At 39.2% G+C, this 27,781-nt stretch overlaps 1 protein-coding gene across 2 annotated transcripts in view; it reads left to right on the forward strand.

Moving 5' to 3' along the window:
- Nucleotides 1–27,781, forward strand: part of LOC124795317 (nuclear valosin-containing protein-like) — a 158,331-nt gene that overhangs the window by 75,587 nt on the left and 54,963 nt on the right. The window contains exons 5-7 of one of the 2 annotated variants that reach the window (XM_047259288.1): nucleotides 13,204–13,378; nucleotides 13,465–13,749; nucleotides 16,386–16,520. In XM_047259288.1, coding sequence (XP_047115244.1) covers nucleotides 13,204–13,378; nucleotides 13,465–13,749; nucleotides 16,386–16,520 — 595 coding nt within the window. The remainder of the gene's footprint in view (nucleotides 1–13,203; nucleotides 13,379–13,464; nucleotides 13,750–16,385; nucleotides 16,521–27,781) is intronic. The other variant, XM_047259289.1, reaches the window with a different exon arrangement.

Genomic DNA, 27,781 nt, shown 5'->3' on the forward strand with positions numbered 1-27,781 from the left:
TCCCTGTGGGAGCCAATGATTAGCAATGATTGTCCTTGTTCTTCTTCCTTGGGTAAGGTGAAATACCAGAGACGTCAGGGGGACATTAGAGGCTCCTGGCTCTCCAGTTCCTCCATGTGGATATCAGTATCCTAGACAGTAAATTCACCATTGGAAAGGAAGAGGGCTTGCCGATCTGAACGTTTAGCTGCCACTTTCTTCAGTTTGGAATGGCTTTTTGTGTGATGATTTTGTTTACTTATGGGAGGAATTGCTCGCATGGGTAGAGAGGATGGCTTGTGCAGCAGTATGTGGCTGAGGTTTCTTGTCCATTGTCAACGCTTCTTAAGGATTTCAGCTTCAAATGTAGCTCACCCCCCCCCCCCCCCCCCCCACTCACACACAAGTACATGTACTCATACTTGAATTTATGGTCTGGTTTTTTGTGGAGGCATCACTTTGCAACTGGCTTCTTAAGGGCTGAAGCTAAAGAACTAGCGAACACTGGAGGTTGCATAGCTTCGAAGCCTTTTTTAACTTCACCATAGGGTATGCAACTCATAACTTTCAACTCGTGATTTTTCCTTTCATCAGTATAAACCCCAAACTTCGTGCTCCATACTGGGTAATCCCCAGAGCAATTTATACATTCTGAAGGAAGTGTACAAGAATCACATGATTCATGAGGTGGACCTCACAATTTTCACGCGAAGCCTTCCCGTTACATGCCTTTGTGGTATGACCAAATCTTTGACGTTTGAAGCATCACATTAAGTTGGGAACAAGTGGTGGACCATATCTCCAGTAAGATTCAATGAGCTCCTGCAAATTCCCTTCCTCAGTCTAGTAACCACCTCAGATGATGATCTGTGACTTAATGGAATGACGAGTGTCACTAGGCTTTCAGAGCCAGGTGCATAGTTTGAGGAAATTCAAACATCGTCCAGTTACCAAAAACCTTTGTGCCTTCAGAACTGTGAGAGCACAAGCGAGGCATGCAAGAATCATACTGACCCTAACAGTTATCGGAGTGTAACCCTTACCTGTTGTATAGGTAAAACTCTCAAACACGTGGTCAGCTGCCACCTTGTGTGGCTCTGTGAATCCAGAGGCCACCTGTGCCACTCCCAGTGAGGTTTCAGGCACTAGTGTTCTGCCCTTGACAACTTAATTCTGCTGGAGATAGCAATACAGGAATTCTTCGTATACCGAAACCACCTGGTTGGTGTGTGTTGTACAACATCCATCACCAACTTCAGGAATGGGGACTAGGTGGATGTCTGCCACTATTTATCCAATCTTTTTTTAAAGATCAGTGCTTTTGATATCCCGTCGGCTATGCCATGTCTGATATGTTCAGGAGAAGGGGGTTACCCAAGGCAGTGTACTCAGTGTCACATTGTTTGTAATCACTATCAGTGGCATCTCCTCCACATTCAGCAGCCCTGTTAAACGCTCTTTTGTTTGCGGATGACTTTGCAGTCAACTACTCTTCCTTCAATCTTACATTGACAATGAAGCAACTACAGCTGACCATCACCATCAGGAGATTGGAAGCTCGGGCCAATAAAACTGGATTTAGGTTCTCACCAGAGGAGACTACAATGTCAATTTTAGCCATGCTCATTGAAGTTTTAACCTGAAAGACCAGCAGAAAACGGGCTTCAAATTGTTGAATATCTTAAAATGCTTCAGCGGAAAGGTGTGGAGAGGTGACAGGTCCTGCCTCCAGCAGTTTTATGGGGTGTTCGTGAGATCATGATCAGATTACAGCAGTGTGGTTTATATATGAGGCCATATTTCCTACCTCAAGATATTACACTGTCTACCATGAGGGTATTTGGATATTAACTGGATCTTGTTGGAGCAGCCTAATTAAGAGCCTGTGTGCAGAGGCTGGTGAACCACCGCTCTGGCTTTGGCAGCACCTCATTCTGGCTCAATCTCAGCATTGCCTCAGTCATTGGCATTTAGTACGGTGGTTCATCCCAACTTTGAACAGTTGTTCAGGAACTGACCACACGCGACCAAGCCATTCCAGATATGTGCTACGGACTGTCTCAATGATCTGGATAGACCAGACATCTGATACACAGCCAGGGGTGGAACAAACTGCTGCCTTGGCATCTTCAGAAGTCCAAAGTGATTTTAAGATTGACACAGTGCAAGAATTCAGACTACATTCTTACAACTCTTATTTTCTTCAATTTTAAGTGTGTACCATAGTTTCTTATGCAGATGGATCCCAGCAAGCGAATGCACTTGGTTATTCAGCTTTTTTTTAATGGTTTTTTCAAAGTGTGTTTTCGAGAAAAATTTACAATTTCTGGTGTGGAGTCGTAAGGAGTTACGACAGCACTGGAGTGGATCCATAGGCATCACTACAAGGTTTGTCATCTGTTCTGATTCCCTCAGTGCTCTCCAAGCGGTCAACAAAACATATTCTGTAGACCAGTTGATTCAGCTCATCCATGACCTTTTATAGTGGCTCTAACACCGTGGCTAAGATGTGATCTTTTCCTGGCTGCCTGGACACATCAGGATACAGGGAAACAACATAGCCAACAGGTCAATCAAAGAAGCCTATCGGGATGGTGTTTTATGTTGATGTGCCATTCCCTTGCAGACTATCATCTGACAGATCAGTTCTGCGTCAGTGAGAAACTGAATGGTTAGAGATGAATCGGCCACACAGGCATGATGGACTTCACGCCAACCACATTGATGAAACGAAGTGCTGCTCGCCAGTCTGCATGTAGGATGTAGCCCTCAACATATGGTTTCTTCCAACAGGCTGTGAAGCTTTTGGTGTGCCTCTTTCGGTGCAGCCTGTTTTGACTGTGTGTGTCTTGTATACTGACATCAGGGCAGCCAGAGGTCTGCCCAGCATCCTTGACAGTACTGACACCATTGTTAACGGGTTCTGCAATTTTGTGAACTGTCAGGTCTCATCTCTTAAAGTGCTGGGAGGGGAAGCATTTGTTAATCAGTTCTCATCCCTAAAGTGCTGGGGAGGGATCATGTACTTAAATATGTTATAAACTACTCTGCATGTGGGGGCAGCCTTTGTCCGCCCTTGCACAAGAATGACATGCTGACTTTTCCTCGGGCACTGACAACCACATTGTTGAGTGATGTACATCCAAACTCGTCATCAGGAATGTGTGTTAAGCCCTGTGTTTATGGCTGTCATCATCCTGGAAAATGAGAGTGCACAAAGCATAGACATTGTGAAGATGTGGAAGAAAAAAAGACTTTTTTTCACTGATGTGTTAAAATGCATTCACAGTAGCCTAAATGAATGGGCCCTAGTCATAGTATGGAAAACATCCCAGAATTACCTTCAGTGTGAATTTTACCCACCTGAAAACATCCAGAGCCTGACTTTCAGACTCCGCACACTGCGGGTTAAACACATTGTGCTGTTGGTGTACTTGTAACATGAACTCTGCAAAAAAATGCACATTTCAGCAAGCTACTATATTTCATTTTGACACTACTCTTGCTATCAACCTTTGTTTATTCTCAAAATTGGCACTAATTTCTACAAATGATTTATAGCTCATTATAGTTACTGCTATTTGCAAAACTGATTGTCTTTAATACTGTTTGAGTAATTGTTTCTTAATGATATTTTTCCTTTTAAATTTTACCTTGACAGTTTTATAAGGATGACGAGGGTGGCTTGAAAAGTTCTTGGAATCACCATGAGAGGTCAGTGCTAGTGCAATAAGTTGTTCATGTGATATTCATGGGACTTGTTGCCTGTAATCACGTGCCACATCAGTGCTCTTGGAATAGAGCTGTGGTGGTGACGTGGCTCTGTTGTTCCTGTGTAGTGATTTGCGAAGATGGAAAAAATAGAGATTCGAGCAGTGATTAAGTACTTGTAAATAAAGGTACGAAAGCAAAGGACATTTGTGTCGTTTTACAGAATACACTGGGGGGCTCCTTCGTATTCAGCTGTTGCCAAGTGGACAAATGAATTTAAATTTGGTCGGGAGAGCTTAGACGATCATCTGCACAGTGCTCGGCCAAGATGTCACTACTCCAGACATCTTCGGCAAAGTGCACAAAAAGGTCATGGAGGATTGCCATTTGAAAGTGCGTGAAATTACTCATGCTTTCCAGATGCCCTCTGAAAGGGTACATCACATTTAACTGAAGAATTAGAAATGAAAAAATTATCTGCAAGATGGGTGCCACGACTCTTGATGCGTGCCTGCACACGTGTGCCATCACCGTGAAAAAATTACACGAACTAGGGTATGAATTGTTGCCACACCCACCTTATTCACCTGATATGGCTTTGCCAGACTTCCATCTCTTCCCAAAACTGAAAATTTTTCTTGGTGGACGATTTACTTCAAACAAAGAATTCATAGCAGGAGTTGACAACATTTTGCAGGCCTGGAGGAAACTCATTTTCGAGATGAGATGAAGGCACTGGAACATTGTTGGACCAAGAGCATTAATCTACAAGGAGACTACATTGAAAAATAAAAAAAGTTTCAGTGATGTAAGTACTTTTTCTCTCTTTCGTTGTCAGAACTTTTCAAACCACTCTCGTATTTGTTGACTTTACAGTTTTAGTATCTTTACCCAAAACCATATGGTCAGTCGTAAAGGAAGTGGCTGGTCTGCAGAGACAGGTCGAGGATATAGAATCAGTGCGTAGTGGGAATGTCCGTGTTACTGATAAGTCGCGTATATGTACAGTATTTAATAATCACTTTCTGAATATAGCAGGTGAACTAAATAGAAACCTAGTCCCAACAGGGAATCATATAGCGCTCTTAGAAAAAAGTGTTCAGAGACTGTTACCTGAAATGCTCCTCCATGATACTGACAAGAGGGAGACTGAGTTAATAATTAAATCACTAAAGACAAAGAACTCTCATGGATATGACGGGGTATCTAGCAGAATACTGAAGTATTGTTATATGTATGTTAGCCCAGTACTTAGCCATATCTGTAACTTTTCCCTTAGGAGTGGTCGGTTTCCTGACCAATTAAAGTACTCTGTAGTGAAGCGACTTTATAGAAAGGGAGACATTGATGATGTTGACAATTTTAGACCTATTTCTATGCCATCAGTGTTTGCTAAAGTTATCGGGAGGGTTGTATATACAAGGTTACTGGAGCATTTAAATTCCCATAATTTGTTGTCAAATGTACAGTTTGGTTTTAGAAATGGTTTAACAGCTGAAAATGCTATATTCTCTTTTCTCTGTGAGGTTTTGGACGGATTAAATAAAAGATTGCGAACGCTAGGTGTTTTCTTTGATTTAACGAAGGCTTTTGACTGTGTTGACCACAAAATATTAGTGCAGAAGTTGGACCATTATGGAGTAAGGGGAGTAGCTTACAATTGGTTCGCCTCTTACTTTAAGAACAGAAGGCAGAAGGTAATTCTCCGCAATATTGAAAGTGGTAGTGATGTTCAGTCCCAATGGGGCACTGTTAAGTGGGGTGTTCCCCAAGGGTCTGTGCTGGGGCCACTGCTGTTTCTTATTTATACAAATAATATGCCTTCTAGTATTACAGGTGATTCAAAAATATTTCTGTTTGCTGATGACACCAGCTTGATAGTGAAGGATCTTGTGTGTAATGTTGAAACAGTATCAAATGCTGTAGTTCATGAAATAAGTTCGTGACTTGTGGAAAATAATTTGATGCTAAATCACAGTAAGACTCAGTTTTCACAGTTTCTAACTCACAATTCAACAAGAACCGATATTTTGATCAGACAGAATGGGCATATTATAAGCGAGACGGAACAGTTCAAGTTCCTAGGCTTTCGGATAGATAGTAAGCTGTTGTGGAAAGCCCATGTCCAGGATCTTGTTCAGAAACTAAATGCTGCTTTATTTACCATTAGAACAGTATCTGAAATAAGTGACACTTCAACACAAAAAGTAGTCTACTTCGCATATTTTCATACGCTTATGTCGTATGGTATTATTTTTTGGGGTAATTCTTCTGATTCAAAAAGGGTATTTTTGGCTCAAAAATGGGCTGTTCGAGCTATATGTGGTGTAAGTTCGAGAACCTCTTGTCGACCCCTATTCAATAGTCTGGGAATTCTGACATTGCCCTCACAGTATATATTTTCTTTAATGTCGTTTGTTGTTAGCAATATTAGCCTATTCCCAAGAGTTAGCAGCTTTCACTCAGTTAATACTAGGCAGAAATCCAATCTGCATGTGGAATGCACTCCCTTGACTCTTGTGCAGAAAGGAGTGCAGTATTCTGCTGCATCCATTTTCAATAAGCTACCACAAGAACTCAAAAACTCTTAGCAGTAGCCCAAACTCTTTTAAGTCTAAACTGAAGAGTTTCCTCATGGCTCACTCCTTCTACTCTGCCGAGGAGCTCCTGGAAGAGCTAAAAAATTGAGCAAATTCCAGTGTTACATTGTTGATTTTCTTTATTTAAACTTACGACTTGTCACCTGAATATGTTTTTTTTTATATATCATTTTATCTGTTTCTAAAATCGTGTTATAATTTCATGTATTGACTCATTCCATGACCATGGAGACTTCTCCTTAATTTGGTCCCACGGAACAATAAATAAATAAAAATGAAAAAAAAATTTCAGTCATTATCTTTGTGAGATAGAGAGAGATGGGGGGCGGGGGGGGAGAGGGAGAGGAATCAGAATCACAGAATCAGAATATGTACTGAAGGATAGTAAAAGAGAGTTGCTTGCATGTACTTATCAACTGGTGCTTACTAACTAGACAGGATAGTAGAAGAAGAAAAGTGTACCAGGAAATCAAAATGGCAACACCCAACTGGGGAGGCATCACTCGCCATTTGGTGTATACATCACAGAGATATGGACCCTCTAGCTACTGGTAGGTTCCTGATGACCCTGACCCTATCGTACGCAACTCATATTGCATCAGTCTATGAATATATATCATTACTTTTGAAAACAGGTATTGTTCCATTGCAGGACACAATAAAACCTTTAAACATTTCACTTTCCACAAATACATTTCTCTTGAATATGAGCTAAATGTTAAAGATACCGTTTCACATAATTACGTCTATCTTCACCCACAGCAGATGTATCTTACACACTTTTATATTCAGACAGGTAATTTCATTATCAATTTACAGTAATTTATACATAACAGCAGTTGGTAACTTTAACAAAGGTTTCTTTGCCTTTCTCAGAAATAAATCTTCCACTAAAATATTATTTGCTTTCCTATTAAGAAATTGTGTTGAAGGCAACTTATTTACATCATTATCCCTTATCAACGCATTACAATCTTTGTGAACCTGACTTTCAGCACTATTGGTCAGTTTATCAGGCTTCTCATTCGTTAACTGCACACAGTTTACTTCAACATTGTATAAAGTATCCCCATCATTAGTTACTACTTCACTGTCTTCAACTACTTGGCTGAAGAAACGTTTACATTAAAGAACATCTCTCAGTTCAGTGTGTTCTTCCTGACATTACATGACTATGTTCTCCAATCTTTCTCCACAATCTTTTACACTTACTTTACTCTGAGTGCGTTCAGTCCTTACGCCATATGTGCTGTCGTTGATTACTGCCAATGAAATCAGGTGGGATCTGCTACTGCCATTTCAACCTGGCAACCCATGCTGCCGTAATGTTTAGCCCCGAATGCTCCGGCTAGATTGGTTAATGTCTGAAGAAATTGATAGTGCTATCATGCTTTTGCATTGGTCTCCAGCTCTCGCAATGCACTGCCAGTCCGGTACCCAAGATACCACTGCGCTGCTCTTTCCTGCTCTACTTCTTTCCTGCTCTACTTCTCTCCTGCTGCCTGCCTTCAGTTATCCACAATGCAACCACAATGTTCGTAGGTTCTAGTCACTGTTTATATCACCTCACCACATAGGCAAACGATTATGATTTTCTCTGTATAACACTTTTAAGAGTCTTACACAGTTCAATCACAGTTCCAAATATCTGCATTTGTAAACTCTGTACACTTCAAAATGTCAATATGTCTTCTCACACATGTTTACCACTTGTTAATTCCTAAATTCGCACACTGTGCCAAGTAGGAAGGTGTCCACATCAAGTGTCATGTGAACTAGTCCTACCTGTTATGGAATTAGCCTTGGTAGCTACTCATTTTCACTGGGTCACCATCTAAAATTGCTGATGTAGTAACTATCCTTAAAGTCAATAGCCAAAAGCTGCTTCTTAGTTCAAAATTGGAAGTTTAGACATTGGTAATTACATTTCTCAGGACCTCCAGTCTCCTTCATTAAGACCTCTCGCCGCTATTGCTTCAATGACGTCGTCTTTCCAGCATCTCGCAGGTCTACAGCACTTTCTTCTTTGATGTGGAATCCATTGCCATACACGTTTTGGCCATCTTGTGTCAGGCGCATGCTGTAAGTGACCATACCAGAGTAGGCACTTCCTCTCTCTGTAGTCTAGGATTGTGCTTTTGGCATTCTTAACCTCTCTGATCCTATCATTTCTAATATGATGAAGCCTGAAATATCCACAACTCCGTCTCCAGAAATCCATCACGGCAGACGATCTTTCTGCGTCTGAGTTAGTTCCCACAACTCTGCACCATATGTTGTGATACTTTCAATAATTTTGTGGTAGATGGTATGTTTTGTTCTGCGTGTTATGTTTTTGTTTCAGAGAATACCATTTAGTTGTTTTATGGCTCGTTTGCCCTGGCCAATTTTATTGTTTACATCATCCGTACTTTTACCATTAGACGACAGTGTGACTCCCAGGTAAATAAATTATGACACCCTTTGACAGTATCAGCACCGAGTTGTAAGTCGTTAACAGCATTTTCTCCCACTTCCAGATATTCTGTTTTAGATACATTTATGACAAGACCCCATTTTTCATATTCTTCTTTTAATTTGTGGAACATGTAATTTGCATCTTCCTCATCTCCAGCTGTCAACACTTGGTTGTCAGCAAAAAGTAAAGTGAATAAGAGCTTGTCGTCTATGGTGATACCCATTCCTCCACATTTCCTTTTCCAGAATTTTAGTGCCTCCTAAAGGTAGATCTTAGAGTGTAGGGGCGAATGTGCATCCCTGGTGTAGTCCCTTTGTCACCTCAGACTCTTGAGGTAGTCGATTTCTCACTTTTACCATTGCCGTGCAACCTTGGTAGAGGAGTCTGACGCCATTATCAATTAAACTTGTCCATAGCCTGTTCTGTGGAACTGTGTTATGGAGGTCTACAAAGACAAGGTGGGTCGTAAGGCCCCTTGCTGTCCTTTTCTCCACTAGGTTTTTCAGGGTAAATACTCCATCAGTACAGAAGCAACCAGCTCTGAATCCATTTTGTTCTTCAGATTCAGTTACTTCTTCTATCCTCGTTTTTTAGGATATGACCATAGACTCTCGCCATGAATGGCATCACACTAATACCACGATAGTTTGCACAATTTCTCCTGTTGCCGTTCTCAAATATTGATGTAGTTGTTGCCTTTTTCCACTCCTTTGGGGCTTCGTCCCCTCTAAGTCATTTGTCAAAAATCACTGCCAATATCTCAGAGTTTTGACGGTGCTGCTTTAACCAGTTCTATATAAATTAATCCTGGACCTGGCGGCTTTCTGTTTTTCATGGCATTAATTGCATTTTGGACTTCCTTTGAAGTTATCAGGGGTATATCATCATTACTGATTTCAATGTCTGGTCGGTTCTCAGTGAGTGCCACTCTGTTCTGTTAGTAATCCTTGGTAGTGCTGTAAGCATTGCTGCATGCTAATGAGGTTTATATCTGCTTTATCTTTAATCTGTGTTCTTATTGTTTTTAATACCTTTCAGGCTTTATTTGCTCATGTATTCCCCATGCTTTTTTTCTAACTCTTCACCGGTTTTCTGCCAGGCTTCGGTGCTCTACCCCCCCCCCCCCCCCCCTTAATTATTGTTTTCTGTGCATCTTTTCTCCACATTCTGTATTCCTGCCAATCATTGTCTGATACTGAGTTCAAGCATTTATTATAAGTTTAATATATACAGAGCAAAATAGCTCTTACTTCATCAAAAAGTAAAACTTCACACAGTACAGAAGCAGTGAACAAAAGGTTCTTCACGCACAATTAAGTACCAAAAGTCACAGAACTGTCATTAGGCACTAACATTGTTCAAATAATCCAAGACATCTTTTGATTGTCTGATGCTTATTATCTAAATAATTAATGGAAAATCTCATAAAGATGTGAAACAAATACCAACAAAGAGATAGAGGGGCTGGCCAGTACTTACCTCAGCTCAGTACAGCCGATAGATACACAAAACAAAACAGAACAGAATATTTACGTTCCTAGCTTTCGGAACTTTGTTCCTTCATCAGGGAGGAGGGAGGGGAAAGAAAGGGAAAGTGGGTTCAGTTACTCACAGCCCAGGTTATGAAGCAACAGGGAAAGAAAAACAGGGAGGGTAGCAAGGATGGAGGAATGGTTGTCAGAGGGAAGCCAAAGATATTCTACTGTAAGTACTGTGCCAGCTTCAAACCAAAGAGAATGCATACAGAAGTAAAGAGGTATATAGTATAAAGATAAACACAACTATGTAGGATGAAAAGATGTGTGAATGGCTAAAGAGGAAAGGGAAAGAGGAGAAGACTGAAGATTAAATGGGAGTGAGGTTGGTTAACGTAGGTTCAGTCCAGGGGATGGCGGGATGAAAGGATATGTTGAAGTGCAACTTCCCATCTCCGCAGTTCCGAGGGACTGGTGTTGGGTGGGAGAAGCCAAATATGCACATACGGTGTAGCAGATTCCTAGAATTATGCTAGAGGGCACGCTCTGCTACTGGGTATTGGACATCTCCTAGGCGGACAGTTTGTCTGTGTTCGTTCATGCGCTCAGCCAGTTTAGTTGTTGTCATACCGATGTAAAAGGCTGTGCAGTGCAGGCATGTCAGCTGATAAATGACGTGTTGTTTCACATGTGGGCCTGCCACTTTCCTTTCTTCCCTAGCTTTCCCCCCCCCCCCCCCCCCCCCCCTCCTCTTTGATGAAGGAACAAAGTTCCAAAAGCTAGGAACGTAAATTTTCTGTTCTGTTTTGTGCATCTATCAGCTGTACTGAGCTGAGGTAAGTACTGGCCAGCCCCTCTATGTCTTTGTTAGTATTTAATGCGTATTATCGTAAAGCAAATTCTCTCAGCCAGTTTGCACGAACAGAGAGGCAACTTGAAAGGTTCCTGAGGCTGGGCTAGACTAGCTGAAGACTACGAGCAAAATAAACAGAATTCCTGAAAATTACACAAGTTTGTGCCTTATAAAGACTCGCTCTGGGATATTTTTAAAACAGTTTACAAATTTTATTGGTCAGAAAGTTCATCTTTTATGGGTCATTGATTTTGTCATTATAAGCAGTATCTATTAAAGTGTGCAGTACTAATTTGTGTGTACAACATGAGAATCCTGAGTTTATGACCACAGGCTGAATATTGTGTGTTAAATTTTAGTTATTGAAAAGTTAGTAATTTTTAATTAAGGATGCTTGCCCATTAATGTGGATGTCAATAGATTCAGAAAAATCAGGCAGTTAGAAGTATATCAACAGATCACGGAAATTTACAGTAGTTTAGGTATAATTGGCACAGAAAGTTTCGACCAGGTGTAATTTTTAATTAATATCTTTTAAACTAATTATGTTTGGGTTAATGTAAACGCTTTACTGAAGAGAGGAAAAATACCGCTTTAATCCGGAAGACGTGTTTCCTTGTGAATGTACCTATTAGCTCATGAGATTTTTCCTACATGTCAGTGTACAAAATTTTATAATTGCAATAACTTTTGATTGCTGTCATTTCTGACAGAACTGTTTAGCTCATTGCAACCAGGACAACAAACTGAATGATCTGAATAATAAAGTTTTGTTGTGGAATTTGTTTCTACAGTTTGGATAATGTGTGTACTATATAGTTAATGTAAGAACTTCAACGTGGCAATTCTGGAAAGAAAGTTGGCAAAAATTTTATATACATGTTAATACATGAAATATAAGGGTGTACAAAGTAGGTTGGCAGGGGTCAGCCTTCTGTCACACACCTTCCCTCATTTTAAAAAGGCAAAATACAACTTGTCGGACTGCAATACATGCTTCCAGTTAGCTACTGTGTAGTTTCTTTGTTGTTTTGCCCATTGACAGGGTGGAGCTTTATATGCTCATGTGAGTAATAGTCTTTTGCGAGAATATCCAGTGCATACAGTTCCGTTCGCACTTTTGCTCAAACTAGTTGAGATGGATCTGAATTTAGTGATAACTTCGATTACTGTCTGGTTTGAAACCAGTTAACATTGACGAGGTGTGACTTTGCTATTGACAGTCTGTTAGGATCTTTTTATGATCACTATTTCTATGCTTGGCTGTGAGTGATACACTGTCCCATGTAAACATATTGTACAATCTTGTGTTGTTGCAGTGACAAATTGAGCAATTTCATTCACATGGGGTGACGGGTACGTCCCCAAGCACGATAGTTACTTTTTACCAATCTGTCATGTCACCCACCTTACTATGCTGTTTTCATACAACTGACTGCCTGGTACATGTCCTACACTGATGGCAGCTCTCCAGAGGGGGGGACCAGTGTTATGTCTGATGAGCTTAGTTTCATGGAATAGGTAGCTGACTAATCACAATCATGTAATTTAAATTCCTGGTTCCCCATACTGTGCATGACACATTCAAACAAACAGTAACTTACGTTTTTCAGCATTCTAAAAAAATTTGTAGGATTTTAGATTAGCTTCATATTGTAAATGCCTGTTGTATTTAGTACTAAATGTCACACAAAAGTAAAAAATGAAAAACCGTAGCATAATAGTGAACTCATCTGTGCTTTTTGTCATAAAGGTATCAAAAGTACACAGCTAACAAAACTGTTCAAATTGTTTGGGCCACAAAACTGCTTACAGGAATGGGGATATGTCATTCTGCTTGGTCTCAGGGCAAGTTGAACTCCTGATGTGGTGTAACAGATAACTACATCCAGTATAGCCTTTGGGCTAAACTATATGCTGTAAACATTGATGGAGAGCTGCATGCTAGTGACTAGATACATAGTTGTAGCAATAGTACAATTCAGAACAGCTTACGCATTCTTAAAGTATAGCTATTAGATAATGAGAAAGAGCTCATTTTCCTATTATGCCTTTCATTATTATTTTTAGTAATAATTTTTGTTTGCACAAGTTGTAATATTGATAGAAAATATTTATTTTTCACAGAAAGAGTATGTCGTCAAAGAGTGAAGACAAAGAACTTATTAATATCAGCAGTGATGAAGATGAAAATAAAGTGGTAAAGAAAGAAAAAGTTCAAGCTAAAATTAAACAGCATACTCCATTTACTGGTATAACTTTATCAGCAGTTCCAAAACCCCTTCTGTCTGATTCTCAGCTGGTAAGTTTTGTTATGTGCAGTTATTGTCTGTTTCATTTTTGTTTAAATCTTATTATTATATATGAAGGTCTCCATTTTACTTACAGCAAACTGTGTCAAACATTTTTAAGTCAACAGAAATTTCAGTTTCACGAAGTGCACAACCTTTGAAGAAAAATCAAACATCAGCTGAATCAAAAAACGTCCGTATCCAAAAGAATCAGTCACTTTCTACCAATCCACAAAATTCACACAGTATAGATAATACAAGGAAACGTAAGAATGAAGAGGAATTAAAAGCGGGGACACCACAGAGGAGAAAACGAGAATTCACCGTTCATGATTCCCAATACAACTTTTCGAGTTTAGGAGGTATCGGTAAGGTTCTGGAGGTAGGTGTTTGAATTAATTATGTTAAATTTTTATCAATTACATGTATATAGTTTCAATGTTTCTGCCTTTGATAACTTAGACTAATGGAAAGAAATGGCTGAGAGGAAGTAACTATTAGCTGCTAATATTGTGGTCAATATAACCAAGCATTAGGCCATATTTTCAGGAGCATATCAATTGTAATTGAAATATGTCAACAAATCGTAAGTGGCCAGGCCAGATTTATTTCATTCAGTTGCAATGAAAATTGTCACAAGTTCACAGTTAGCATCTCTACAGCTCAAATTAAATAATTCTGTAATTGGCAGGAGGTAATGTTGCCCACGCATATGTGCAAAACACACAAGAAAAAACTAGGATTGGCTAATGGCTTGCCCCTACCATTGGACTGGACATGTCAGTTGCAAACTTAACTTTAATCGGAATATAACCACAAATTTTGTAACAGTGAATTTGTTCAAACTTTCAGGCAAGAAGCCAGAAACATACTTCCAAATGGACCAATACTTGGAATGGAGGAAGAGAATATTAATAAAAAGACATTATAATCCCATTGATTGGCCCACAACATTAATTTCACAATTAGTTTACAGGATACTGCTCATAGCGATTAGTTACCTCTGGGTGTTGTAAATAGCTCTCCAGGTGTGAGGTTAAGGACATGTATTATTGCCTGATGACATCCAATAAGCATAAAGTGGTACATTCATTTCGCGAATATTTTGCTGTTGATCTGAATTGTGTAGGGTGCTCCCAGTTTCTAAACTATACAGTTTTTATCTGGTACAGATCAGACGATCCTGTGGGTGAGAGGATTGGGTCAGTACTCAGCGGTTTGCAGGTGGTCAGTTGATTTCGCAACTATAATGTTCCGGGTATATTTTAAAGTGGAGTATTTTGCTGATATTTCTGACATTGTCATTCAGTCCAAGCATTTCCCTTCCGCTTATCAGTTTTGGAGAGAACTAGTTGCCACTGTGACTTCAGAAGCATAAAATTGTCCACTCCGTTACTCTCCACAGTCTATCTTTTACCTTGCTCTCCTTCACAATCAGTGCACATTTTAAATTCTGAGATTTATGCATATGGATTTACACAGACCTTCAAAAAAAAATAAAAATCGCTTGCATCCATTTCACCAATGATAGTTTTGTGTTCGGCCACTAGAGAGCATCTGGGCCCTACATTTGTAGCTTGGCTATTGTGTTTTGAGATGGTTGTCACTAGATATCATCTTTATTGTGTGCAGCTTTCGGTACCCAACAGAAAACATGTGCTTTGAGCCTCTCCTGCATTGCTGTTGCAGCAATGCTTTCAAAAAAGGATGGCTATGGTGATCCTGAGTTTGATGTTGAATTCAGAAGCTTAGAAAGTGAAGAAGAATGTGATGTTACTTCATTAGAGACTAAAAGTGACAATATTTTGTCAGTTGAATGACAAGTGCTTGCCAGTGGTACAAGATAATTACACCCACTGTGCTTCAGCTAGCTCTTCGAAGATTTACGTTCACAGGAAATTGATGTGAAATAGCCATACAGGATGAAAAAAATGACTTCAAGTTGCAGGAGATTTTTGTCAGTCAAGTGCACCAGTTTACTCAGGAGTTCATTATTGATGACCTTCAAATTTTTGTAACTCATTCTTTTGAGCTATAAAAACTATATTTATATGTCTGGCTGTAATGTCATTCATTATAGGATGTTTGCATTAATAAAAAAATATTGTTGTTTGGAACATAATTTTGAAAAAAAATATGTTAGGGGGTTAAGATACTACACTCATTCATGTGGCCATTCTGTGAGCTGCATCACAGTAGAAAACAAACACTAGCTAGTCAGTTGTCAGTAATCATCAGTGTGCGGTTTCTGGGGAGTGTGTGTAGAAGCTTTATATGCATGGTAGTTCTCTTATATTACAACTTGATGCTTCTCCCTCATTGAAATTTCTCTATGATATTAACAAGGATTGATGCCGCCACTGTCAGTTTGTACAAACCACAATCTTGCAAAATGAGATTGGGTTATTGGCAATGATTTTGTTGGACTCTAAGGAAAACAAGTACTTCAGTTCATATATTTTTATTCACTGATTATGTAAAGATTGTCTTTTCTTTGCTTTAAGTTAATGTCTTTTAAGGAAGTGAATATCCTCACCTGCTCAGTCATTTCCTGTCACTTTGTTTTAAAGATTCTTTTCCTTCTTCCGAAGTGATGAAAAAGTCCTTTGTAGAGGGTGGTTGTCAGTGTGTGATTGATGTAGTAAGTAAAATGTGTTTCCATTTTGTCGGACCATATCGGCTGTATGGCGAAATGGCTTCTCCATTTTCTTAGAGAAGTGAGAAGAGCATTCATTTAAGTCAGGCTGTTCCAACTGTGCCCCATGGGGGCAAGAGCCCTATTGCTCACTCCACCATTGCACTCGCAAGAAGGCACAGCTAGGCTACTGGCCAGCCAGCATTATAGCATGTATTCTGCTCATGTGCGGGTCACTTTTTCAAGTACATATTCAGCTGTCACTTTGTGTCAAACCCTTGTATATGGAATTTGTCAAAGTTCCTAAAACATTTCAGATGTGACTAAATAAAATGAAATTATCTTGATTCTGTTACAGTTTTAATTTTCCAAATATTTTGCAGGAGGTGTGCAAGTTGCTGGTCCATATTCAACATCCTGAAATATACAAACGGATTGGAGTGACACCACCTCGAGGATTTCTTCTTCATGGGCCCCCAGGATGTGGAAAAACATTGCTGGCTCAAGCTATTGCTGGTGTAAGTGTTCTAATCTTTCTTTTTACTGATAATATTGATATGGTTTTTCACTGAACTATTTAATATAAGAAACATGTCCTTCCTTATTTATTCCATATGAAAATAAAAAGTTAATATTAACTTATGAACAGCAGAAGAGAAGTATACATTTGGCTATCACTGAATTGGAATAAATTAGAACATGGCTAACAGGTATTCAGATGTGCAAACATTTTTTAATTGCTGGCTTTTTAAATATAGAGGAAAATTTGAAGGAGTTACTTCTGCTTAAGGGTGTATAAGCTATTATTTTGCTATTGCATTTTAGGTGTTATGCCCCTGTCAATCACAAATATTCAGTCTCATGCCACAGCTCCAATATAAGTAATTGTTCCCTTGTAGGGATCAGTTTGAAGCAATGCAGGGGGAAAACTGTGATCATGGACAACATTAACTGTGGTGTTCAGTGCAGCTTGAAGTAAAGAGTTGTATTTCTCAGACACCTCTGTCATCATCTCCATCTTTCATATCCTTATTGTAGGTGGTTTGCTCTCTATCTGGGGCCTGAGTGACCTTCCCCTCTTCCCGAACCTACCCCTTTCTTCATGAAGAAGGAACCAACAGTACTGGAAACATTTAAAGGAGTCTGTTGGCAGTATTGTATTTAGAAAATCAACCCCTAAAGGTGAATACAGGTCAGCCAATCCGGTTACTTCTAACAAACTATTTTCCTATCTTAAAAATGTGGTTCAGGTTGTTGTTACTATGATTGCTTATAAAATTTAAATAGCATTTATGGTCAATATTCTCACAAAATATTATTATTTTTATATAATTAAAGCTTAAAAATCATTAAATATCAAGATTTGGTTGTGCAATCGAGAATACTCTGTCACTGGGTGATGCTCTCATGACATCACAGACTAGGAAGAAAGACAAAGCTATACATGTGTTACAGGAGTATAAGCCGAAGTTCCGAGGCCTTTACGTACTTTTTCTGCAAACAGTTTAGCTATTTGGTGATAGAAAATGCACTTGCAACCTAAGTAACAATTGAAAGGAATTTCGTGAATGCTGATAGTGCAAAACTAGCAAAAGCTGAAGCATTAATGCACCACCCATTTAGAGTGGCAATGTGTGCAACAATGGACATTCTTCTCCCTGCAACATTGTTAAACTCGCTCAAAAATAAGGAATTGTAGAACACTTGTAAAGTGGGACCGTACATTATAACTAGATTGTTGACTATCAGCCATGAACTACAAAGAAAAACAAAGTGAAATTATTCTGGACAAACTTTGGTGCTGATTTGCTATGTAGAAGACACTTACCAGAGAGACTGTGGTCAGTAGGTGCTCGGTGGTGCAATGGATAGTGCAGCTGACAAGAAGTTATGAGGTCATGTGTTCGAGTCCTGGTAGGGTCATATTTTTTTGACAGTTGTATGCAAAATACGAGAATAGCAGTAGCAATAACTGAGTCTAGTAGTTCTTTCGATATTGGGATATTTTATGTACAGCATCAAATTAATCTTGGTCTGAGTAATGGACAACAGAGGATAAATACATTATTCTGCTTTATGAACAAACAATTCTCTTTATTGGAGAGCATTGCTAGTGGTGACAATATCACCATAATCCCATAGTACAACAAGATGTAGAACATTAGGTTTTATTTAGAGAGAGACATAAAGCATCTACAGCATGCGGATAACGTAAATGTAAGGGCTGTTATGTTTGTGAGTGTGAACTAACATCAATGTACAAAGCAGATTTACTTCATCTTTATGTAAAGTGATGAAACTTTGTTTCTAATAAGGTAAAAACTGTGTGGTCACATTAACCAGAAAATATCTTTTTGAAAGCGATGTGTGTGTGAAAAGTGATTGCAAATGTAAACGCATGTAAACACCAAGGATTAATATTCTGTTTCTGATTGGTGTGATGAAGTTTCGTAATCGTGATTTGGTTTCCATTTGAGAGAAGTGTAAAGTCGTTTTACAAGTAAGTTAGAATATTCATTCAGACTGGATTCAAATCAGCAATCTGTAATCATCATCATATAAAATTCAATGATCTACCACTGTAACAGGTAAGCTACCAGACAATTTAGGTAGATTCGGCTAAAACAACAATTTTCACTAAATGTTTAATTTTGTTTAGTGACATTATCCCTCCTTGTAACTGGGAAAACATGTCTTGGAGGTAAATTAATGTCCACTTCACAATGCAACACATTTTTTATTAATTTCACGAGCTTGCGTATTGACATTATGGCAATTTTCGGGCACATTATACACATCTTCTCATTCTCTGGAACACTCAATAGCAACTTTTCAGAAGTTTTTATAGATATAGTTGTCCATTATGGTACTGGATACCATTTGTTATCCAATTTCTGAAACATTAATTCCAAAACAAGACATCACTGTGACTAAGCTTTATGACAGCAGGAACAGCACGCTAGCCAGTGATGTCACAGGCATCACATGACTCGAATGGAGCGTTTTAGCGGGTTTTCAAATTATTTGAATTTCATTTCAATTTTATAAAAGAATACCGAAATTAAAGAGGGAAAAAAAGCATGTTAGGAGCATAAAATGACATAATTGACCATTTAAGACAATTTCCAGAAAACAGTCAAATACCCTATTTTGTCCTTCTCATAGAACTAAAATATTATTCTGTCTGGTGTGACAGTGTGAAACCTCCATGGTATTTCCAAAACAACAAGGAGGGTTTGGCCAGAAGTGTACGGATATGTTAATGTGAGAAGTGTCACATTTCATTTTTTAATTGTCTGTCAGAATAATAATTATATGCAATAGCAAAAAGGGGGAAAATAATGTGTTCTGCAGTGAATACTTCTGGTTTAGGAGTTTTTGTGCCTTAGAAGCGATGACAAATTTATTATTGCGGAAACAAAAATACAAAAAACTTGTTAAACATACAATCAATCGTAAAGTGGATTAATGCATCAAATCTTGTGAAAAATAAAGTTTTAGTGCTGAGGCAAGTAATTTGTGATGCATACATGACCTTTAGGCGCTTTAAAAGTGTAAAAATGAAGGGGGGGGGGGGGGGGGGGAACAGATCAACTTCAAATAGGTGTGTGGTTTGTCACCACTGCTACTTCACTAGGGTTTCAAACAGCCATGAGGAAATATTTAGACCCTGGCCAAAACTCAAGATTTGAAAATGGATTCCTGTACAAAAATTTCCAAGTTTCCTAAAAGAGCTATTAAGCCAGTTGTCTTCCATAAATTTCCATATAAATGGAAAATAATTTGGTTTCATATTTTAAGACAGCTGTTCATTTATTATAATAGTTTATAACAAATTCTATCTGCAGTAATTCTGGCAGAATTGAATAGCCAAGTATGTGCTGCTGCCAATTCAATTTTGTATAAAAAGTGATCATGCTCAGCGAGAAAGAAGTTAAAGTAGTAACTATTGCCAGTCACTGTCAAAATAATTCGTGTATAATATTTGGCCTTCGAAGATCTAGCGGTTCTCTCCAACCATAAAAAAGATCTGATTCACTCCCTATAAAAACTCCAAGAAACTGCTGCCAAAACTTGACTGCAGATATCCTACATAAAATGTTAGCACTTGGTACGAACTACTTAGAGCCTGTGTAGCCAACCTACAACAACTCAGCTTGTCAAAATACCTCAGATACTTAAAAGCATGTACACTATGTGATCAAAAGTATCCGGACACCCTCAAAAACATATGTTTTCATGTTAGGTGCATTGTGGTGCCAGGTACTCCATATCAGCAACCTCACTAGTCATTAGACATTATGAGAGAGCAGAGTGGGGCACTCTGGGGAACTCGCAGACTTCAAACGTGATCAGGTGATTGGGTGTCAAGTGTGTCATATGTCTGTACGCGAGATTTCCACACTCCGAAACATCCCTGGGCCCACTGTTTTCGATGTGATAGTGAAGTGGAATCGTGAAGGGACACTTACAGCACAAAAGCGTACACGCTGACCTCGTCTGTTGACTTACAGAGACCGCTGACAGTTGAAGAGGGTCGTAATGTATAATAGGTAGACATCTATCCTAACCATCACACAATAATTCCAAACTGCATCAGGATCCACTGCAAGTACTACGACTGTTAGGCAGGAATTGAGAAAACTTGGATTTCGTGGTAGAGCGGCTGCTCATAAGCCACACATCACGCCGGTAATTGCCAAATGACACCTCGCTTAGTGTAAGGAGCATAAACATTGGATGATTGAACAGTTAAAAAACATTGTGTGGAGCTACGAATCACGGTACACAATGTGGCGATCCAATGGCAGGCTGTGGTATGGCAAATGCCCAGTGAACGTCTGCCAGCGTGTGATGTGCCAACAGTAAAATTCTGAGGCAGTGGTGTTATGGATTTGGTCGTGTTTTTCATGGAGGGGGCTGGCAACCCTCGTTGTTTTGCATGGCACTATCACAGCACAGGCCTACATTGATGTTTTAAGCACCTTCTTGCTTCCAACTGTTGAAGAGCAATCCAGGGATGGTGATTGCATCTTTCAACGTCATCGAGCTCCTGTTCATAATGCACGGCCTGTGGCGGAGTGGTTACATGACAATAACAGCCCTATAATGGACTGACCTGCACAGAGTCCTGACCTGAATCCTATAGAACACCTTCAGAATGTTTTGGAACACTGACTTCGTGCCAGGCCTCACCGACAGATATCGATATGTCTGCTCAGTGCAGCCCTCCATGAAGGATGGACTGCCATTCCCCAAGAAATCTTCCAGCACCTGGTAGATCAAATGCCTGCGAGAGTGGAAGCTGTCATCAAGGCTAAGGGTGGGCCTAAACAATGTTGAATTCCAGCATTACCGGTGAAGGGTGCCACGAACTTGTAAGCCATTGTCAGCCAGGTGTCTGGATACTTTTGATCACATAGTGTAGCTAGAGGGATTCATAAACCTTCGGAAGATTAAATTGTGAAACAGAGATTGAATCTCTAAATTACAAAAAGCCTATAGAATCTCTTGGAACAGAGTGATTATCTCTGAATGCAAAACAAAAACACTAAAATACACTAATAAAACTATAAGCATCACAGACATAGAAAACCTAACTAATTGGTAGCAAACCACCATTTCATTACATCAAAAAACAAAAAAACAAAAATCTGAGAAAATTTTTTGCCCCTATCTGTGTAAGTGGAATTTGTGTGAAAAGTAAATCTCAGGAAGTCTGCACTTTCAGGAAGAGAAAAGTGAAATTAATGGTTATTTTTCACAATGAGTGATGACAGGCTGGTTGTCTAACTCATTAGCTAAATCAAGTTCAGAGAGGTGCTTAAAACTGAAAGAGATAATTAGGGAACTGACATCATAGGTGGTGTTCTACAGGATATCGCCTCCACAATTGTAGAGAGTAATCAAATTGTAGACAGACCAAGAACTGGAACCAAAAGAACCTGGACAGAACATCAGTAGAGAAATTTCAGTGAGAAAATGAAGTTAACCGTTAATAATAATAATAATAATAAGTCCAGGTGACTTATCAAATTAAATTGTCATCTCGAGCTATGTGAGGCTGGTTTTCGGACTTAATTTTAACTGTAACTGTGTCATTCACAAACTTATAAAACCTCTGTTGAAACTATTTACAGAACAATTTTGTGTGTGTGTGTGTGTGTGTGTGTGTGTGTGTGTGTGTGTGTGTGTGTGTGTGTGTGTGTAAATAACTCTCATAATGTTTTACGCATACTGTGATGAAAATTGTTTCTCTTATCAATGGCAGCTAAGGCTAGAGTTTATTTTCAGATGTATATTCTCTGTTCATTAATTTTTGAATTTTAGAAAGCCATTTTTTGTTAATTGGAAGTGATTATTCTTTGTGAACTTTAAAAGTTTTGTAGAAGATTTGTATTAGACATAGCCTGCAAAATTCATGTGTGTTCGGTCATGTTTCGCATTGTAACTTATTGCTTCCCCAGTCTGTTGTTGATAGGTGGATGAGCATTTGCTTTGGTCTGTCGGGATGGCATAATTGCTTTTCTACCCAGGAGTTGTGAATTCGACTTGAGAGTAATGGACACAGGATCATGTTGAAGACATGGAGGTGGTCGTGGGTGAAGCTCTTGTACAGTGCGAGGTGCTGACAACAAGCTGCAGTAGCAACCAGGTCATGCAAATGCAACATGCTTGAAAGCAGGCATAGCTGTCCTTAGTACAGCTGGTGGAAACTCTGACACTAGCCTGTCACAAGCATCGGACTCTAAGGAGTTTGTCCCGAGGCCACCTGTCACCGGGTTTCTGTCACCAAACTCTTCACTGCTGGTGTATCATCGAGCCTGCCCGTCTAACGATGAATGCAGACACAGAGGATGCTGCTAGTTACAGGAGTCTTGGCACGTGTTGGTGTGACGCCGAGGGTGGTTGACAGTTTGAACATGTCGTCAGCCATGTGTTTTCAGGGTTGGTAAGTGGTTTGTTGTGCCCCAACATTCCTTTGTGTTCCAGTAGTCCAACTGCACCACTCCATGTCAGAGTAATACAGTCATTGAATTTAGTCTGGTACTGCTCTGGCAAAGGGAGTTGTATATATTGCTGTATCAGTGGTGGCAGCGTAATTTTCTTCCAATAGCTTATGCTCTCTGACCGCAGCCTCAGTTTCTCCTCTTACACTTTGAAGTGACAGATCATGATATTTTTTAAAATGATCTAACTAGCTCTTCAGTGCACTGAGATTTTCAGTACCGATCTTCAGGGCGATTTCACGAGCTTTCATTTCAGTATGTTTCTGACTATAGGAATGCTATCACTTCTTATTGCGTGAAATTACATTTAAAGGATGTTTTCACATCTTTGAATGCAGACATGTGAAAATTTTTCCTTTTGTATCCCCAGGAATTGTTATCATTGGCATTTTAGAACACTTCCTTATTTTTGATTATGCCTCACACATGGACAGTGCTTCATCGTATTTCTTCGCAATGTCAAAAAGTTTAATGTTAAGAGTATCATTGACGTAACATATTGTCTGCTTTTGCTGAACTGTGAGCTTTCTACAATCACAGGCCATACCTCCACAACTTCAACACTATAACTCCAAAATATAAGAAAAAATGGAAACAGTGAATGATGGTACCACTCAAAGTGGCTTGGCCATGAACTTTGAATAGAAGAAAATATGATCCATTAATTTGTATTTTTAATTTGAAAAACATGATTTAGATGCCAATTTTTTCATTTATTTTTTGTGGGTGGGCATTATAGTCCAGTAAAATATGTGCTTGGAAACCAGAAGGTTTTTATGATTTTGCAAAGTAACACATTTGAGAAATCTCAATCAAAAACAAAGATTAAAGTGTTGTAGCTGGATTTCATAGTTGAGTGAAATTCTGTAAAAGACTTCGTGATCACCTTTGTAAAATTATTTCTAAAACTCAGTATTGCAGTTTTGACCATATGGCTGTTATCAAGTGGAAACAATTGCACTTTAGTATGTGTCAGAATCTAAAAGTCATTGGGCATACCATGATAAGAAAGATGGTTTCATCGCATTGTGTTCCTGATACTACTTCATGTGTGGAGATTGTGGATTTGCACCGCACAGGTTGGCCATCCATCCCTCAACATCACATTTACATCGTTAGTGGTCTCATTTCCATAGACCATGTATGGACCATCTGGGAATTATTTGTAGATGTTGGTCTGTCATCAAATGGTGTGGCACATACTGACGAGATGTCTTTAACATTCCTTGCATCCCTTTGGGTTCCACATCGACTGAATGACGTATGAAATGGCACTGGTATGCACTGGCTGCTGTCCATCTGGACACACATCACAATGAGGGAAACATTTCTACAGCATATTGTCACCATTTTTGAGACGTGGGTACAAGCCTGAGTTAAAGCATTACTCAGAAGGATGGCATCACCCAGATTGCAATGCCCACAGAAATTTCAACAAGAACATAGTCAAGTAAAGCTTAAGCTGAGCTATGCCTTGTCAACTGTCACCAGCGGCTTCTTGATATTTGACAAAACTTAGTAGGCTTTTTGGGTGACTGTACTGAAGGAATGTAATGCAAATGTATTTTTAGTTAATTAAATATTGTGTTCTATTAATATTACCACTACTTTATTTACAGCTCTCATATTGTACACATTAAATTCTTAATAACACACATTGAACAATTAATAAATTGTGCTGGTATGACTCTTGGAAGCATTATTCATCAGCAGTCAATGTTAGTGTCAAGTAAAGTGTTTCATTAATCTAAACAGTCTTTAATGCTAATCTTCCACCATGGTCATGCACAGTGCTGCAACCCCCCCCCCCCCTTTTTTTTCCCCCGGACCACTTGTTGGTTTCCCTGCATATAAACTTAACCTGCCATATTTCAGCTGAACACAAGATATTGTGCTCTTCTCACACAAGTTATATAAATACTTCAGGATTAAAGGAGACCACACAATGTAAAGCAGAAGCACTGAGTGGCTGATAACCACACATAAAAGAAAGAAAAATTGCTATATTCTTAGTTATTATTCGATGAGGTAGACTAAAACACCCACATGCACACTATAGTGCTATTCTCAGCAGGTGGACTGGTTGTTATGAGGGTAGTGTCGGAAGTGGTGAGTAAAGGGAGATGTGGGTGGGAGGCAGGGAGGAGGACTAGGGGTGGGTGGCTCTTGGCTTAGAGGGTGGCAGTGTGTTTGCCAGCTAGGAAAGTGGGAGGGAGGAGTGGCAGATATGTAGGCTGGTGTGATTTTAGCAGCCAGTGGAATGCGGTTCATGCTGAAGGGGAAGTGAATTGGGAGAGGGTGACAGAGAAAGGGGACCTTGGGTGGAAGTTGTGGGGACAGTGGGTTACCAGAGATTGAGGCCAGGACAGCTACGGGATAACTGCAATCCGTGTAGTTCAGGGAAGCTGGTAGTGGAAGAAATGATCCAGATGGCTCAAGTTGTGAAGCAGCCATTGAAATTGAGAATGTTATGCTCAGCTGCATGTCAGGCCACTATGTGGTAAAACTTTGTTCTTGACAATAATTTGGCAGTGGCCATTCATCCTGGCAGACAGCTGGTTGGAAGTCATACCAACGCAAAAGCCTGTGAATTGTTTGTAGCAGAGTTCCTACGTAACATGCCTGCTTTCACAGGAGGCCCAACTTATGATGAGGTGGGATAAGCCCCCGATAGGATTGGAGTAGGAGGTGCTGGGTGGGTAGATGGGCATGCCTTGCACCTTGATCTGCCACAGGGATATGATCCCTACGGGAAGGGATTGGGAGTCTAGAGTGGCATTGGGATGGACTAGTATGTTGTATAGGTTGGGTGGATGATCATAGTACTTGAGAAAAATGTGGAAGTGAAGGGGTTAAACCCAAACCATTTGAAAATTTTAGAAAGTGCTACAAAAGAAACGTTGGCAGTAGAAGAACAAATAAAGGCTTTTAAAAAATTGGATAATTACATTGCGACAGTGTATACATTTCATAAATTGTGAAATTACATGAAAAATTGAAAATTTTGTACCTGTGTCTTAAGATCTAAATGACATTCTGCGAGTTTTGAGTTGCGACTTGTGTGTTTCAAGAAATCATTGAGACTTTCACGTTTCTAGAAATAATTGGAATTCACATTAATGAAATCTTTAAAAATACTATAAATGTATCATGTAAGTACACATTACTTGCAATTGAAAATAGTGGATAAAGTGTTTGATTTTTTGGCAGTAAAGTGTATTATGTTGTATAAGTCTGCTTGATTTTAAATAGATTTCTGTCATTGCAGTAATTTTGGTTTTGTTGTCAGTGGCCTTAATTTGCTATTTTTCACTACTTCATTATAAACCTCATATGTTAGTATTGTTTTCCACGAAACTATAGTTACACACAGCATTTTAAATTTTTTATGAGAGTTCCATCTTCTTGTAAGTGAGGACCATAAAGTTGTTACTTATTGATTGTGTTAGTTATGATATGCGAGAAACAAATGTATATATTCACCTGGAAGTTTGTAATACCTGGAAAACACAGAATTCTCAGGGGATGTCTTCTAAGCCACCCTAGGGTGGCAGTGAAGCCATATGCAGGCAATTGCTGCTGTGCTGGATCAGTGCCTAGTTACAAGGCTTCTTCCCACATGTTAACATAACATATGGCTATCAGTCGTGTAATGCATGGAATTTCCAGAATTTGTTCTGAGCATAGAGGACAGAGTATGCCAATGGCCACAGTCAGCAGCAACCCATCGGACATGAGAGTTGCTTATTTCCACTATCCAAGGCATTGCCTACTAGCAGTGTGGTCAGTGTTGCATTTATGATCACGATTCAGGCACATAAAGTATACAGTGTACCAATTATGTAACATGAACAGCCAATGCCAGTCTTAGACACTTCACACAAAGATGTCTGGCATGTGTCGAGATGAAATAACAAAATATTATGTGTGGTAGAAAAAGACAACTGGCTACATTTCAGAATCATCATCAGTATTCAAAATGCTGGGAAAATTTTAAGATTTACATAAGAAATGAATAGTTTAATGGTTAATGCAAAGTAGCAAGAAAAATTTCAAGAGCTGGAACTAAAGGATTAATATGAAATAATAAAATTCTGTTGTGTGGTAGTACAGTCAGAAAAAATTTCAGCCTACATTAAATGCATATAAAAATAGAAATAGCATGATATTTATGGGGAAAGAAGTATTGCAAAGATCAAAAGAATATTTTGAAAACATGCTGAATATCAACTCAGACCAAGTATCAGGAGATCCACAAGTACAGTGGAAAAGTACATGGACAAGCAAAGAAGAAAGGGAAAGTGGAGCCACACAGATTGAAAAATACTTGCACACCTTGCGAAGATAATATAGTGCCAGATCTCGCGAAACGTGGTGGTTAACTCCTAGTACATGAAAGGTATGCATTAATAAATAAACTTGGGTAAAAAGCCAGAGGACTAGAAAGCTGGAGCAAGAGTGAACACTGTAACCTTCAAATTCTCCAAAAGTAAGTGAAAAATATACCTATTCTGAAGAGCAGATAAAAATTCGCTTGACACCTTTGTGAGAGACAATTTCCTCTCCTTCCAAATTAACAGTGTAAGTGTAGGCCAGATGTGGCTTCAATTCAGACATAGTATCAGCAGCATTAGAGAGATTTATACCAAATGAATTACCAAAACTGTGGAATTGATCCCCCTCGGTACACAAAATTGGCAAGAACACTGTTGCAGAAACATCGAAAAAGCATCCCAAATTTAAAAGAATGCAAAATTCCCAAGATTGGT

This window comes from Schistocerca piceifrons, chromosome 4 (genome assembly GCF_021461385.2).
Source record: "Schistocerca piceifrons isolate TAMUIC-IGC-003096 chromosome 4, iqSchPice1.1, whole genome shotgun sequence".
Taxonomy (NCBI): Eukaryota; Metazoa; Arthropoda; class Insecta; order Orthoptera; family Acrididae; genus Schistocerca; species Schistocerca piceifrons.